The 17,896-nt window shown below is 41.8% G+C and overlaps 2 protein-coding genes across 2 annotated transcripts; one reads left to right on the plus strand and one right to left on the minus strand.

Annotated features, from left to right (window-relative positions):
• The first annotated feature begins 2,863 nt into the window (after window positions 1-2,863).
• Window positions 2,864-5,490, plus strand: LOC135701011 (uncharacterized). Its single transcript, XM_065221714.1, has 3 exons — window positions 2,864-2,920; window positions 3,003-3,153; window positions 4,250-5,490. The coding sequence occupies exons 1-3, from the start codon at window positions 2,901-2,903 to the stop codon at window positions 5,441-5,443; spliced, it is 1,365 nt and encodes a 454-aa protein (XP_065077786.1). The 5' UTR covers window positions 2,864-2,900; the 3' UTR covers window positions 5,444-5,490.
• A 6,706-nt stretch (window positions 5,491-12,196) lies between these two features.
• Window positions 12,197-13,634, minus strand: LOC135701012 (uncharacterized). The gene is made up of 3 exons (XM_065221715.1): window positions 13,586-13,634; window positions 13,097-13,530; window positions 12,197-13,040 (listed from the first exon to the last, which is right to left on the minus strand). The coding sequence occupies exons 1-3, from the start codon at window positions 13,600-13,602 to the stop codon at window positions 12,220-12,222; spliced, it is 1,272 nt and encodes a 423-aa protein (XP_065077787.1). The 5' UTR covers window positions 13,603-13,634; the 3' UTR covers window positions 12,197-12,219.
• Window positions 13,635-17,896: the final 4,262 nt, after the last annotated feature.

Here is a 17,896-nt window from a genome sequence, read left to right on the forward strand (position 1 = left end):
GAGGGGTTAGTGGATTTTCCTATGTTTCGAGGGGTGAATCGATTAGCTTGGGACCGAAAACCCGCATAAACGCGAACCATCACATGACCTTACCGATAATGGTTATAAATTGTTTATAATCCCTGCTAAACTTCAACTGAAATGGTTATGGAACCTTACATGAACGTTTGTGTGATAAAGTTTTAACCTTATGTGTTATGGTTTTTTGGAAGCGGACCTTACAAATAATGGGTTGTTAAGAACCATTACCATTCCAAATTCTTGTTTTCTCCATACATTTTCGGAAAGAGAACTATATTAGAACGTTTTTACTTATGGTTTGAGAACATTAATGGTTATGGTTATGGTAGTCAGTAAGGTCCATTAATGGTTTTGTATTATCGCTCAACTTTACGTGAAATATATCGTGAATTGGTAATCAGTAATTTACAGGCAACCAATTCGCGATATATTCCACATAAAGTTGATCGATGTTACAAAACCATTCATGGACCTTACTGGTTACCATAACCATTACCATTAATGTTCTTAAACCATAAGTTAAAAGGTTTTAGTAAAGTTTTCTTTCCGAAAATGTATGGAGAAAACAAGAATTTGGAATGGTAATGGTTCTTAACAACCCATTATTTGTAAGGTCCACTTCCAAAAAACTATAATACTTAAGGTTAAAACTTTATCATTAAACGTTCATGTAAAGTTCCATAACCATTTCAGTTGAAGTTTAGCAGGGATTATAAACAATTTATAACCATTATCGGTAAGGTCAATTTATGGTTCGCGCTTATGCGGGAAGAGTACCAGAGCTGAGCCAAAAAGTTGAGCACGTTATTTCGGGACCTTCTAGTCTTACAGTTACCTCTATGCTAATACCATAGAGGTAACTCTAAGACCACTGGGTCCCGAAGAAAGTCATTATTATTTTTGGCTCACTCAGTACCAGAACAACGGTCCCAAGCAGTCCCAAGCTATTTCACTCACCCCTGCATGTTCTGCATGAATCCACACACCCCTGATGTTATCTGTCAAACTTTCATAGCGAACAAAACAAACATAGTGTAGTAATAGAATTTCAACTAGAATGGGGTACGCCATAGAAGTACTTGGGACAAATAGGCTACTCAAGCAGTGAATCAATTTAAAATCGTTAGTTTTCACCCCCTGCTAATACCAACAATCAATACGAAACTAACGATTTTAAATTAGCTCACTACTTGACTAGCCTATTGGTCCCAAGCAAACGATTAACGTACCCCATTCTAGTTCCAATTCTAGTACTACGCAATGTTTGTTTTGATTCGCTATGAAAGTTTGACAGGTAAAATGAGGGGTTATTGGTTTTTCCTATGTTTCGAGGGGTGAATCGATTAGCTTGGGACCGAAGAGAGTACCAGAGCTGAGCCAAAAAGTTGAGCTCGTTTCTTCGGGACCTTCTGGTCTTAGAGTTACCTCTATGCTAATACCATAGAGGTAACTCTAAGACCACTGGGTCCCGAAGAAAATCATTATTATTTTTGGCTCACTCAGTACCAGAACAACGGTCCCAAGCAGTCCCAAGCTATTTCACTCACCCCTGCATGTTCTGCATGAATCCACACACCCCTGATGTTATCTGTCAAACTTTCATAGCGAATCAAAACAAACATAGTGTAGTAATAGAATTTCAACTAGAATAGGGTACGTTAATCGTTTGCTTGGGACCAATAGGCTACTAAAGTGGTGAGCCAATTTAAAATCGTTAGTTTCGTATTGATTGTTGCTAATACCCCGTTCACATTACAGCCTATATCACGTAATATAGGCTGTCTTGCTATGAACACTCATACAAAGGATTTCCAGTGAAAACTAGATGTATGAGTGCTCATTGCAAGACAGCGTATATCACGTGGTATACGTTGTAATGTGAACGGGGTATAAAATGCTTGAAATTTCACCAGTTTTTTTTTTTGGAACTTTCAACCTCGCTTTCAACATACTTTTCAATTTTAATATATGATAATTAACTTTAATCGAGTTCTTTTGCAAAGAACATTGATAGTTAAGACTTTGATCTTTCATTTGGTAAGTTGAAATCAGAAAACCACATTAAGATTAACAAAATATAGCTAACCAAAGTTGGCAATAAAAAAAAAACATAAAATGTTGAATAACTCACTTAGCAGTCATTTTCGACCCTACACAGCAAAAAAAAAATGTAATATCGATCAACGTAATTCAAGCTGATGTATGGAATAATGATGTAATAGCAAAAAGCACATGCAATATTACATCAATGGATGTAATTTTGTTCGCAAAATCGATGTACATCGTACAATGTGATATTACACAACCGATGGATTGACCTGGTTGCAGCAGTTTCGATGTAATATTCAACAACTTTTTTTGCTGTGTATGTTTCATGGGGATTTTTTCATAACTTTAGGAGCCCTATCTACCCTGAAAATATCAGTGCCAACATTTCAAAGGGGCGTAATTGCTTTTGTAAGCAATGGTTTTAGCTATCGATTTCTCGCAAATAAAAGTCCATCCCTCCAAATTAACAATGCTAGCTGGTAAAGGAAACATTCCTCTACCTGCTGGTGCCATTAATCTTCATGAGTAAGTTTTAATTCACGAGAAATCGACGGCTAAAGTCATTGTTTACAAATGCAATTACGCCCCTTTGAAATGTTGACACTGATTTGTAAAACCGGAACCAAACACCCTGTATATAGCGCAAATTTATGAGACCTCCACACAACGGGGACATGTCATATTGCTTCAGTGTAAGACGGTGTAATTGCAGTTATCAAATTTTGCTCCTTGCTCTTCCATCAAGTTTTGTTTTTACTGCTTATGTTTACTGTTGGCCAAAAAAGGTTTTGCAAAAACTTTTTCAAATCAACCAAATTTTGTTCGACATAATGAACCGAAAGCCTGACCGGTAAGAATTCCTTGCTAACGATACAAGAGCGCACAGTTTGGATAGTAATACTCGTAATAAGTAACTAATGGATCCATTGCAGCAATAAACAGGATGTAGAAGAAGGCGACGAATGGGATGGATTTTGCCGGCTTTGCTTCTCCGAAGCGAACGGAATGGTGCAACTGTTCCCGGAGGACAATAGCCCGGATCGTGATCTGTTGTGGAAAATTCTTGAGTGCACTACGTTGAAGGTGAGTGAGTGCCATAACCTGTTCTATAAGATAAATTAAAAACACATTGTTCTAGTACGTCGAATGAAAAATCTACTGTTCGTGTAGTACCAGAATTTCAACTAGAATGGGGTACGTTAATCGATTTGCTTGGGACCAATAGGCTAGTCAAGTACTGAGCCAATTTCAAATCGATAGTTTCGTATTGATTGTTGGTATTAGGAGGGTTCTTCATCACTGACAGACATGCAAAGCAGTATCGTTGTACTTATTTACTCTAGTACCTCAAAAAGTACAATTTGAGTTACTTACCATTCTAGTCAAAATTCTAGTACTACACTATGTTTTTTTTATTCGCCTTGAAAGTTTGGCAGATAAACTGAGGGGTTCGTAGATTTTCCTATCTTTCGAGGGGTGTATTGAATAGCTTGGGACCGAAGATAGTACCAGAGCTGAGCCAAAAAGTTGAGCACGTTTCTTCGGGACCTACTAGTATTAGAGTTACCTCTATGCTAAAATCATGTCTGTTGATGGTATTAGCCCAGGGTATCACATACATTCTCATTTGGTCGGTGTTAAATTAGAGAGGACTAAGTTGCAAAGTTAAAAAAATTAAATAGATAAAGGTAGCATTAGGTCAAGAATTTACTCAGCTAGATTTGAAAAATGCTACAAACAGCAAGAGAAAACAGCCCAACGATTTGTCCCATTGCACAAGAAACAATACTACACAGCCAACTTGAAATTAGTTTTTCTCTAAATCAAAAAATTGTCACTTAGTCCGGTCTTACTTAACACCGACCATTTATACCATCGACAGACATGACTGGGGAGTACCGTTGTACTCCTTTAAACTAGTACGTCGTTTAAGGTACTGGATTAAAGGAGTACAACGGTACTAAAATCATGTCTGTCATATGTATTACATATGTAGCACACCTAAAAGGGTTGCTAAATCCCGATTCATCAATTTAGTGAATAATTATTAATTAATTAATTGATGCATCTTATTAAACACTGTCAAACACTTCTACTATGCCGCCATGGTTTGTAAAAACTTTGGGGGCATGGTAGAACTATTTAATTGATCTATCGATACATAATTCTCCTTTTCCAGCTCACCTTCGATACCGACCACACCGCACGAATTTGCCTGGAATGCATACAATGTATGACTGATTTTTGCGACTACCGAATGCAATGCCTGAGAAATGATAAAAGAATATCCACACGTAGGCAACGCAAAAGAACCTACTCACACATACAGAAGCACCCAGAGGAGCTAAATGTGCTAGAACAACCAGAGGTAGATTCCCCTGAAGAGTTCCGTGCTGATCCGTTGGATGAATATGAAGATTGTCATGAAGACTCTGTCGATGATGTCGAAGAAGATGATCACCTACAACCGAATGCAAATCCGTCAAGCATCAAAGAAGAATTAACTATCGAGGATGATCATCTCATGAACACTGTCGTTGAAAACGATTCTGTCGATACAGACGAGGCCACTGATCAACCAGAAAAAGTCAAGAAGAAACGAATTCGGAAGGTACTACTTCACGATGGACACACCTATCAGCTTCTGTCGTCAAGACCAAAATGTGACTCTATTACGTGGGGATGTATATGGCGAAAGTCAAAAGCCTGCAAGGGTACCATAGGTACTAGAGCCAGTGGTTTAATACTCGGAAATGTTATACCGCAGCATAATCATCCACCTCAACCGGTCGAGAGTAAGCAAAGGAAAGCGGTCATCATTCACGCTTACCGAGAGGTTGAAAATATCTACCTGGACGAACCGTACGAAATCACCAGGAATCGAATCGGTGCCGATATGCTAATGTACAATGGAGATAGGTATCCGTACTCGCACAGTCGTAAGGACGGTTGCCGCATATGGAAATGCAGTTCTCATCGAAACTGCAAGGTTTCCATCTATCTTTGCCCAGACGGCAGAATTTTCAAGCTAGCCAACAGCCAACACTCGGACGTGAAAATACAACAAAAGCGAAGCCGTACAATGGACAATGAAGCCACTGTAAGTGACATCTCGTCGAACATCGAAGATATCTATCCAGAACCGGTGGGAACATTCAACTACAAGATCGTCAAGAATGCCAACAAACGAAATGTACTAATCTACGGAGGTGATAGGTACACTTTCTACTACAAAAAAACCAACGGATGGGTGGTATGGAGATGCACGGTTTCGAAGGGATGCCTTGCCATGATCTACCAGCTACGTGATGATTCGGTTGTTGTCTTGGGTGATACGACTCATAATCATTTGAAGACAACGGATAGTTCATGAGCATATATGGTGAGTTAATAAACCTATAGACATAGTATTGATTGCAATCTACTACATCTTGAATCACTGGGTAGACTATAGAAAAGAAAGCCTTTCGAATTGTATTACTCAAATGGCATGCTGATGTTCACTCATGCAGTGGCGTACCGTAGCTGGGGTGACACCCGGACAATCAGACATAACTCTCGTCATGCTGATCATTCCTTGTAATAGTTTATTTGGTTAGTTGGACCAGGACTAGAAACCAGGTATCAGGTATATAGGCTGTAGCCTAGAAAAAATAATACCGGCTAAAACTCCATCCACAAACAACTGTACCTCTCTGTGGTTCAATAATTATTTCCTTTCCAAACCAGTACCGATGCTCGCAAAGAAATTTAAAGTATACTATACATTTCGTTTAATCGAATTTCAGGGTGGATTTCCACCTGGTTCAAAGGAGAATCCCCCAACGCTGTAGCTTGCAGCTAAATTGTTACTTACCTCTTCGAGCTCCTGAGAATGAAAGGCCACGAGTTCTGGGTTTTCAAATATACGAAGCATGAGAATGAAAATCAAGGCAGGTGTTCCGTGCGAAACAAGCTATAGTAGCTTCCAAAACACAACGCAAACGATCGTCATTCAAACCACCCATCGTGGCAACAACGCACTCCAGGTAGAATTTTAAGGACACCGAACGAGAAGGGAGAAGCACTATATACTTCTCTTCAACATGCTGCTGCCTGCTGCTCGCCGTAGCGCACGGCAGGCAAGTATATAGGACCAAAAGTAGCAAAATACGATAGGACGACTGCTATAAAAGCGACACAGCCAGCCAGCGTTTTTTGAGTATTATTCCGACCACCATCCAAGTTACATCCAGTGAAGTAAGAAAGCAATCTGTAGAGAAATAGTGAAGTTAGAATAAAAGTAGTGTTAAGGTGATAATTTGATTAGTGTGTTGAATCTTTCAATCCGAACGAAATACAGTCCACTTCCAACCCACCGGAGTTGGCCACGGTAAACGCGCCAACAGCAGGTGAAGCTCAATTTTATCAAACATCCCAACGCAAAGTGTCTACGTGCTTACGCCTCTCAATCTCCCATGGTCATAGAGTGTGTATTCAACGCGGAAATCACCATATCAGGATCCGACGAATCAGCAACAACTGCAACCTTTTTTTTTTGAAAATAAAAATATATATAGATATAAATTAAATGGGAATGAAAGGCCTCGAGTCCTGGGTTGTCAAATATGCGAAGCATAGCCTACTTTGATTAAATCGACTTAGAGTGGAAATTCACAGAAATAATAATATCAATAATAACGACGACTTAGTAAAATTGAAGTGCTGGATGATATACTCGAAACAGGCTGTTCCAAATCTTGTTAAGAGAAGCGTGGATTTTCCATTCGTGACCGGTAATTTAGACGAATGTACAGCTGTTCTAGCTAAAGTAGATAATGTTAATGCTAGAGTTATTCAAGATTGCTTTCATGTCATTGGCCACATCTTGCTGACCCTTATTATTAAATCATTGCAGACTGGACGTGTACCACAAATTCGGAAGGAATCCTTAGTAGTTTCTGTTCAAAAAGTTGCTGCAACGATTAAAGCCAAAGAGTTTCGTCCCATCGTTGCACTCAGAGAAAATTTTAGAACTTGTTAAAGGCCAGCTGTTGGTATATTTGAATAACAACTCTTTGTTGATACCAGAACAATCAGGATATCGGAAAGGTCATTCTTTTCAAACTGCGGGGAGATCTGGACATAAAACGTGAAATAGCCGATCTGAACAGACTTCTTGAATGGACTCACTCCGAAATGAAAGTTTCAAGTGTGTTGTCCAAAATCTGAATAACCGATCCAGACCATTCTGGAAGGTAGCCAAGGTATTGAAAATTCATCCCAAACCCGTTCCACCTCTCAGAGACGAATGTGATAACGATCGGCTCTTAATTACCCCACAGGAGAAAGCAAATGCAATCGGCGAGCATGTTACTTCATCTTATTTGCTTGGCTCGACTATCCAAAGTCCGCTCGAAGATCAGGTTGCGCAATGCGTACAAAACCTAGATGCCTTCTCTTGTATCGTGCCTCCGGCGGATAAGATTACAGTACAACAGATTTGCTCAGCGTTGAAATGTACCAAGAACATGAAGGCTCCCGGGTTTGATTGCATATTCAACTTAATCTTGAAGAGACTCAGCATGAAAGTGCAGTCCCTTTTGACCGCTATCTTCAACAGATGCGTGGAGCTGCACTACTTTCCAAGCGTCTGGAAGGTAGCAAAAGCCATACCAATTCGCAAATCCGGTAAGGATCCAACATTGTCTTCAAGCTCCTTTCAGTGCAAAGCAGTTCGAGAAACTCATGCTCAATCGTTTGCTCAAGTTTGTCGAGGAAAACAACATTCTCCTTCCGGAACAGTTTGGATTCAGGACGGGGCATTCCATCAACCAGCTAGAACGGGTGATGAATAACATCCGAAGTAACAAAGCTGTATCCAAGTCCACAGCCATGACATTGTTAGACGTTGAGAAAGCCCTTGAGAATGTCTGGCACGATGGGCTTGTATACAAGCTATGTAACTTCAACTTTCCTTTACATCTTGTTAAAATCACCCGTAACTACCTCCAGCAAAGGTCGTTTAAGGTATCGTTGAATGGTTGTCGTTCAGACACGTTTTTTATCCCAGCAGGAGTCCCGCAAGGCAATCTGCTGGGCCCATTGCTTTACAGCATCTACACTTCCGCCATTCCTACCCTCGGAGACGTAGGCGATGTACTTGGGACCAATAGGCTAGTCCAGTGTGAGCCAATCTAAAATCGTTAGTTTCCACCGGTTGATTGAGTGGTCTGCCGAAGTAACCTATTTCAGGATGTTGTTCGATGAAAAGCTCCTTTTCCGTTCGCATATAAAGAAAATCGTAGTCAAGTGTTCTGCCTTGGTATGGTGTCTGTATCCGTTGATTGGCCGCAGATCCCGCTTCTCAAAGGTGAACAAACTGGCTGTCTACAAACAAATCATAGCACCTGCGATGCTCTACGTAGTTAATAACAAAACCTATAAAAGCTCTATACATCATTTTGCGGAATGCTGTTTAAGAAAAAAGTTAGAGGTAAATGAATGTAAATGAATGCACGAAATGAATGCAAATGATTTTCCATGCCTGGCACAGACCAGGGATTGAAACGGTTGACGTTTTTTATTACACTCGCTTCGTTGTCGTGCGCGAAAGTTTGTTTGTATTCGTACTCTCATGCTCTACCATCGTCTCTCTTACACAACACAAACAGTAGAACAACTTTAGAGCAAAAAGAAAATTATCAAAAAACTATCATATGACATGTGTGATTTCGTTCTAATTCCTCAAATTGGTGTAAATTAAACCATTTCTGATCAGAAATGTTATTACTAGGACATCGTTGCTTGCTATTTCCAGAATTCATGCAAACACAACATCATCTTATTATGAGAAAAACTATAACACATACATTCGTGACGGTCTTCGGCGACAGTGTCGTATGACAGAGTTTGTCACATGACATTTTACTTTGGTACTGTAATTTGATAGCTTGTTTTACAAGTGTCGGAAGAATGGCAGTCGATTATCATAGAAAATGCGTCGACTACGGTGATCGCTTACAAGACTGGCACAGACTCATAGGAACAAAATCCAGGTCGCTCAAAATAGAGTGCTGAGGATGGTCCTTGATCATCTCTTCGACACAAGAATTTCTTTTTTTTTATCTAGTTCGTTTATTTGGAAGGCTCAATCGCGTTAGCTTTACGGAGCCGATAATTCATTGTTCACTGTGTGTAACAAAATTCACTTAATTCTATGTCTAGTAGGAGTTGGGCCGATTACTCGCGGCTTACTCGAGGTTAGAAGGGTACATTTTCGAAGGATAGGATCAGGGGAGGAGCTTGGGGTAGGGTTTCGTTGTCTCATCAGAGCGTTGTCGCCAGTATGAACGGTAGTGCTGTTCTAGCTTCGTCCGGAGTTCGACCGGCTATGGTGGGTGACCAGTGGGCGACGATGAGACTCATCGAGACCACAAGAATTTCTGATCTTCACCTAGAGGCGGACATTCCAAAACTAGATTTTAAAATTAATGACTAGGTTTGTGCAGAAATGCAACACATCAAAACATGCTTTGTATATAGTAGGTTAGGTGTATATAGTAGTTGTAGGTTAGTTGTAGTTATGAGTAGTCTCCTTTTCCCAATTTAAAACAAACCAATCCCACCAAGGTGGTGATGTTTGTTTTGATTCGCTATGAAAGTTTGACAGATAAAATGAGGGGTCAGTGGATTTTCCTATGTTTCGAGGGGTGAATCGATTAGCTTGGGACTGAAGAGAGTACCAGAACTGAGCCTTAAAGTTGAGCACGTTTCTTCGGGACCTTCTAGTCTAGTTACCTCTAGGCACTTTAAATAATAATTAAAAATTTCTAATGAAGACGAATCTGTGTCACTTAAAAATCTCATACATGTAAACCACACAAATTCAAGAAAAAAACATCATTTAAAGTCTAAGTCCGTAAAACTAGTGTTGTTTCAGCCGGCGCCGGTGGTGTAGTGGTAAGCGTGACTGCTTTCTAACACCCCGATGGGTCTGGGTTCAATCCCAGCCGAGGTCGGTGGGATTTTTCTGAGGCAAAAAAATCTCTGGTCATGTCTTCCTTCGGAAGGGAAGTAAGCCGTTGGTCCCGGCCCATGTGTGTTGAATGGGTGCGATATCCTACGCAGGTGTGGAAGCTGCCTTCCTGCACATTCGATTGCCGTCAATGGATGGCAATCGATGTCCGTCGGTGATTGGCACCAGATTGCGGAACAGAGACCGACGTTAAATAAAGGAAAAAAGAAGTAGTGTTGTTTCGGATCCCGGTGACACAAGACGCATAACTGCCCAGCGCGCTAGTTTTTTAAACCAAATGGTGCAAGTTCTAGGTAGTTCGGGACGTTCGAGGATCTGGAGACAAGCAGTCACGAACCGAGTTAGTTGGCTTAACATTATACAGCAGGTTAAGTCTCATCTAAGGACGTTATACTAAAGGCTGACGAAAAGTAAATTGGCACGCCCCTCGCGCTCCGCTAGCACGCCTCTAGTTTTGGGAATCGAAAATGTTTGACAGTGGTTTGTTTACACTTCTATAGAAAACAACTGGTGCACGTTTGATCAAAGTAGTCGATCGCGTATAGAAATAACGTCAAATGGAACTCGAAAGAAGAAAAAATATTGTGCACAAACACCTTGAAAATCTGGAGTGGTCCGGTTCCAAGCTGGCTAAAGTGCTGAAGATGCCGAAAGCAACAGTTTGTCGAGTGCTCAAAACCTACAAGGAAACCCTGAGTGTGTAAAGCAGAAGGTACAACGTCAATTTTCAAACGGTGCGGAACATCCTTGCCAGGGAAGGATACAAGTCGTACAAAGCCAGTAAACATCCGAAGCGGCACATGAAGCAGAATTCTGTGGCAAGGCTCTTGTACGACCGTGTTTTGACGAAACACAAGTGCTGCACTTTGATCGATGACGAAACATACATCAAACTCGATTTTAACCAGTTATATCGCGACTGGACGTGAGGATGTGCCGGGAAGATTCAAGTTCGTGTTTACCGACAAGTTCGCAAAGAAGGCCATGCTTTGGCAAGCGGTTTGCAGTTGTGGCCTGAAAGTTGAACCATTCGTCACCTCCTCGACGATGACATCCCAAGTTTACATCGAAGCATGCCCGAAAAAGCGTGTATTGCTGTTCATCCGCAAGCATAGGAGCAAAGTCATCTTTTGGCACGATTTGGCCAGCTGCCACTACTCCAAGGTTGTTCTGGAGTGGTATGCAGCCAACAAGATCGATTTTGTCCCCAAGCTAATAAATCCTCTGAAATGCCCGGAATTTCGACCAATGGAAAAGTACTGGGTAATTTCAAAGCCTAGACTTCGACGAAGCGGCGGGGCAGTCAAGGACATCCAGCAATGCGGTCAAAATGGAAAAAAAATGCGCTGATTCCGTTTCCGTTTCCATCAAGAGGAATGCCCAGACAACCAGAAGTCGTATAACAATGTACAGACAGTATCGTAAATTGCTACAGTATAAGTCAAAATCGCATATAAGAATGGCATACCTCGCATTATGTTTAAGTTAAATCGTATAGAATGCAAATTTCCGACCTATATGCGATGACTTATTTTTCCGTCGTACTGTATCACAAATTAAATCGGATTACATCGTAAGACTTTTCAAACTGAATTTGTTATTACAGATTAAATCGTATATGATGTTAAATCAACTCGTCTAAAATTAAATTAAAATATGCACGTATATGGCCTCCACTTTTGTACGTATAAGCCATTTATTTGCATTCTATACGAATTGTTTGTTTGTATATATGTTTATATATCACGAAAACAATTCTGAATATACGTGCATTCTGGTTGTCTGGGTGTTCAAGATTTCGTTCGAACTGGAGAAATGTAACGATCTAATGCTGTAACTTTGAAGTTTTAATAAAAGTACTGTTAAGCAACCATTAATGGACGTTTTAAACTTATAGAGTCACGAATTACAGGTCTTTTTGTGCGTACCAATTTATTTTTAGTCAGCCTTTAGGAATAGGACGCGCAGGACATTCGTAATTAAGGTACAGGATCGAAAAAAGATGGCATTTCGGTGCGTTGATGCGGGACTGGCGAGATCATGATCAAATAACTGAACCTACAAAAATAGAATTGAGCACAAAATATTTATTACAAGCGTTGTAATATAAAAATAAAAGAGGAACTTCTTTTTCACGCAGCAACATGTGGTGGATGCGTGTGATCCTTATTAGCTCTGAACAGCTCACCGTTACTGTACATGTAAACTCGACCAGCACAACCCTTGGTAATGCACTTCAGACGAATGATGCCATCCTTTCTGAGACCGCAAAATGTGTACGTAAATCCATCTACCGTTTTCCGGTTGGCTTTGATAAACCATCCTTCACCTTGCTTCGAGGTTTGATTGCACGATCTGCTCGGTCTTCGGCGGGACTCTTTCTCCTTCTTCAAGACCAGCGATATTTTTACGTTGTTACTCAAATTCGGACTAGGAGGTTCCGAGTTGACCGTCTTCTTTTTCTTCCGTGACATGTTTGGGGGAGGATGATTGTGAAAATGGTTATTCAACTCTATGATACGGTTCTTTTCGAGCATAACCACCGCTCTGCAGTAGATGGGAGCCCTATGAGTACAGCGCCAAATTTTTCCATCACTGCTGGGATTGCTATACCGGTGGCTTTGGTATACCAAGTAGAGCCTGTTGCTGCGGCTTTTGGAACCGCGAACTATACTAAATCCACAGGTGCCATTACCGTTTTCAGCATGTTCAACGACTGGTGAAAACTCGCGGCTATCACAAGAATCGGTTCTAGTTGCATCTGCGTCGGATTCACTATCCAATTTGATAGGAATTCTGGTCATTGAGTTAGCAGGAATTGTAGGTACTATTCTCGTAGTTGATTTTCTGGCTCGCATGCAGTGGCCACTGCTAGTAACCTCATGGGTGTCATTGTTTGAAATACGTGTCTCTTCGATTGAATCTTCCAATTTTAATAATGTTTCACCCAGAGCTACAAAACGCAACCTCATTATTTCTAAGCACGGATCAGCTAAATACCATACTTACAAATGTTCTCTTGTGCTGTCTCATCGTTCAGAAGCCCATCTACATCGTCGGTATCGATGGTAAGTAATGAGCAACTTCTGTTGGAACTATTCAGCTGAGCTTGGCCGGTCACTGTTTCAGACCTGCCGACAGGTGCCACGTGGTTGTCATTGAAATCTACCTTTAGCCACCGTTCATTGGAACTGCACAGTTGTTTGAAACGGAAAAACTCCTCAACCAAAGCGATACATTTTGTGCAGATGCACGCGTTGCTATCCTTTCCGAACGTGATACCGATATCGGTACAATATTCAATTTTCTTCACCAGTAGCTTATTGGGTTGTCCATTCGTAGGAAAAACCCGATGTAGCTCGTGGATTTGCGAGAAACACAACCTACAGAACGTTTCACTGGAATACTCTCGAATCAAATCATAGTTAACGGAAAATAGGTTCCTATAAAGTATCGCTAGAATTAGTACTATTACGTTGAGTAATTAAGGTACATTACCTTTGTGAATCGTCCATTTCTATTAAGCTGTAAGGGAAATGTATCGACAGTACGGCAATGATTTGTAAACTAAAACGGTAGCCCGATTAAGGCCATTTCTGTTGAGCTTGCACATTTGCTGTCGAACGAAGAATGTTTCGTCCAGCGAAAATGAGTATGGATTAAGTTGATCTGGATACACCCAACCGGGAAGTGTAGGATTCTTTTACAGTTTGTTACTTAAGATTGATGAAATCAATGACAAATTCGCATATAAAGATTATGTGAAGTCGTCGGCAAAAGCGCAAAAAGTGTGATAAAAGTGCACGTTTTCTTCAAACCGGCTTGGTGTTTTCTGCGCATTTCATAAGGAATTAGTGCACTGAACACACCAAGACGATTGGAGAGAAGCTCACACTTTTTTATAACTGCAAACGCGCTTATTTGTCCAGTTTGGTAGGAAATGCGCAATGCTATAAAAATCATCCAAATAATATTCAAAACACACTGAGAATTCTTTGAGCTTTACCAAGATCATTTAGTGCAAAGTGAAGATCCAAGCCTGATTAAAATAATCAAATCCGAATTAAATCTCTTAGCTCTTTCATGATTTGTAACTCTCATTGATAAAATTTCATAAAATAATCAAAATGTTTCAAAAGTTCTACAATTTATCAACCTTCCAAATCTCAAATTAGATTATCAAAATCTTTCAGCTGAGCAATTAGAGGCTGTTCATAAACGGGGGTTGGGAAGTGTCTACAGTCCATACAAATTTTCAAAGAAAATATGGACTACCTTGACTACCCAACTAACAATTTTACTGCAGATTAGCTTATACAGCCAAAAATTGGCTTATACAGCTAATATTTGCCTGTATAAGCTAGTCTGCAGCTAAAATTGTTTGTTGGGTAATGCTACCGACGACAGTGAGGCAGCACCCAACTTTGACCCTACCTATCGACCCATCAACTCATGGAGATTTTATGGCTTATGCCCGGTGGCGCCGACTGGGATTGAACCCAGGCCCTTTAGAGTGAGAGGCAATCACGCTTGTAGTAGAATTTCGTAGAAAACGTAACTTTCGGGGAACTTAACTAAAACTTAAGAAAACCTCCTAGAAGTTCATGTTACTGCGTATAAGTTCTAAAAAACGTTCTAGAAATGCAAACAATGTTCAGCGGACTTTGTAGAAGCTCAGTAAACTTCGAAGAAGTGCAGCGAATTTTGTAGAACTGCATCAAACTTTGTAGAAACTTCGCTGCGTTGAAGCTCTTCAATACTTCAATGTACTTCTTAACATTTCAGGAAATACAATAGAACTTCGGAGAACTTCGTAAAGCTTCAGAGAATTTCGTAGAAATTCCGAGAGCTTTGTAAATATTCGGACAACTCCTTAGAAGTGGGAGCTTTGTTCAATTTTGGGGAACTTGTTTAATTTTTTACTTTAAAGAAACTTTATAACAGTTCTGGACCTTCTGTTAATGAGAATCTTAGAAGTTCAAGAAACTTTGCAGAAGTGTGCAATGAACTTCATAGTAGTTCAGCAAACTTTATAGAAGTTAAGCGAATTATGTGGCAATTCTAGGAACTTCGTTTTTTACGTTCGCCATAATTTCGCCGAGTTGTGATTCAGCTTGCACATTAGAAGGCTTATTGAACTTTTTTCAAAAATGACGGGTCAAAAATAAACCATTCAAAATTCGTATCACGTTGCTGCATGTCCCCTGACAGACCATGGAGGAAATCCCACAGGATAAGGACCAGGCCAAGCTGAGCCAGGGATATCACGGACTACCAGAAGAAACTCGAATTGCAAAAGGTAGAATACCAAAAGGAAAACCAAAAGGTAGAATACCAAAAGCCAAAAAGTTGAGCACGTTTCCTCGGGACCTACTAGTCTTAGAGTTACCTCTATGGTAATACCATAGACACTACCCTGCGCTCCTCTCTGTCTGCTTCCGTTCTTGCTCTCTGAGCACGCCTTCTGTCTAGAAGACAAGTAGCATGGAGGGTTAGCACCTTTTCATCGGTCCACCAGTAAGCTGGACGCCGCCTCTTCGTTAGCTCCAGTTTTCTCGGCATAGTTGTGTCACATGCCCTTGCTAATGATTCGGTCAACTCGTTCGCGCTTAGGCCCGGGACGCTGCTGTCTACCCTTCTTAGAGCTTCGATGAAGAGATCCTTATTGAATGCCTTCGTCTTACACTTCCGCTCGCTTACTTTCGTCCTCCGCATTTCCACCGGTGTCCGTTTGCCGATACTGTACCGGATCGCCTGATGGTCACTATGGGTGTACTCTTCGCACACTCTCCAGTTCATATTTGCCACTAGCGACGTACTGCAGAAAGTGACGTCGATAATGGATTCCCTACCATCTTTGCGGAAGGTGCTGATGGTTCCTAAGTTGACCAGACTGACGTTCAACTTTGCCAGAGCTTCCAGCAGGCTAAACCCTCTTGCGTTGGTACATCTGCTCCCCCAATCCACTGCCCAAGCATTGAAATCTCCTACGATGATGACTGGTCTCCGTCCAATGAGCTCTCCGGTTAGCCCATCTAGCATCTGGTGGAACTGCTCAATTGTCCATGTCGGTGGTGCGTAGCAACTACATATATAGATTCCATTGATTTTGGCGATCACGAAACCTTCGTATGAGCCCGCCACCACTTGTTGAATGGGATACCTGCCCATGACTTGTATGGCCGCCATTCCTGCTCTATCCGCCACCCAGTTACCATTATCGAGAGGGACTCGATATGGCTCTGCAATGATTGCAACGTCGCACTTTGTTTCTGTTGTCGACTGCCACAACAATTGCTGAGCAATGTCGCAATGATTGAGATTTATTTGGGTCACCTTCATTATTGCTGGCCCACCATCGCCTTCTTGAACTCTGGGCACCTGAAACTTCCCGTCACATGGCCGTTTCCGTCCTCCTTTTTGCAGAGCATGCACCTCGGTTGCTTTGTACAGTCTTTTGCAACGTGTCCCTTCTCTCCGCATTTCCTGCACAGATCAGATCTGTCTGGGCCTTTGCAGTTTCTCGCCTGGTGACCGAAGCCCATACATTTGTAGCATCTCTCCATTTTCTTAGATACCCGAGGAATAGCTTTCAACGGGCACACTGACCACCCAACCTTGATTCGGCCTGTCTTCAGCAGCTCGTTAGCTGCGTCCGAAGGAAGTTGTATCGACGCCGTCTGCGTACCACCATACGCCTTCCTCAACCGAATTGCCATCGGTACGTCTCCCAGGTTGCATTGCACCTTCAGCGCACTTTTCAACTCGTCTTCCGTTGTGATCTCGTCCAGATCCCTGCACTCGACCACTGACTCCTGGAATAAGGCTCTTACGTTCGCCGTCCCGCCAAGAGATTTTTCGACGAGCTCCTTAAAAGCTGCGCTCTTAACCGTAGGATCCCTTTTCAGCTCAAATAGCATCTCGCCTTTCTGGGTTCGCCTGGTTTTCACCACGTTCTAGCCTAAATGTGTCAACTCCGGATCCTCTCTCACTTTCCGGAGGAGTGCTACGTTGGACGTTTTGTCCTTCGCCTCAACAACCAGAGCGTCACCCTTGCTTCTCTCCCTACGAGGCCTAGGCTTCTCCATGTTCTTCCTGTCTTCCTTCTTCTTCTCTTCCTTCTTTCTCGCTTCCTCTTCCTCACTTCATCTTCCTTCTGTTTTTTCTTCCTCTCCTTCTGGTTCTCGACTTTATGCCACCCACCATTTCTCCCATCTCCTTGATGCCTTCCTCGTCCTTGCGTTTTTTGGGCTCCTCCTCATCTCCTGGCGTGTCCCTATCTCTCTTTTCAGGACGTGGATTTGTGGGTCCCTTCGGCGTCTCATGTGCTTCAGCCGGCGTCTCATGTGCTTCATGTGCTTGGAATTCCCGATCTGCCACTGTTATGCCGGATTTGATTCTAGTTACAAGTTGCTTGATCTCTTTGTGTACGTTGTTTTTATCCTTTACGAACACATAGAGATCATCGATCTTCCTCCTGACCTCCGTCATTTTGGTTCTGCCAAGCTGCAGTTCTTGAGATTTGCTACTGCTGGATATCGGTGTGAACATCTGGCTTAGCCCAGCGCCTGGCTGCTCTCCTTGGGACTTACTGCTGCTGCTGGAACTCGCAGTGGCCCTCAGGTTCAACACTGGTGATCTCTGCAATATCCCGCTCCTTGCGAACACGTTCGCTCCTCCGTTTTCATTATCTGGCGTCTCCGATTTTCTCCATTCTGATGGGTCCCCCCTCCGGACCGCTATATCCACTCGTTGTATGTAGTTTCCTATCGTGATCCCACGGTTATCTATGCAAGCAGGGAGGCCATG

This window comes from Ochlerotatus camptorhynchus, unplaced genomic scaffold (assembly GCF_037179485.1).
Source record: "Ochlerotatus camptorhynchus isolate MF236.1 unplaced genomic scaffold, CSIRO-AGI_Acam_v1.1 ptg000147l, whole genome shotgun sequence".
NCBI classification, from domain to species: domain Eukaryota; kingdom Metazoa; phylum Arthropoda; class Insecta; order Diptera; family Culicidae; genus Ochlerotatus; species Ochlerotatus camptorhynchus.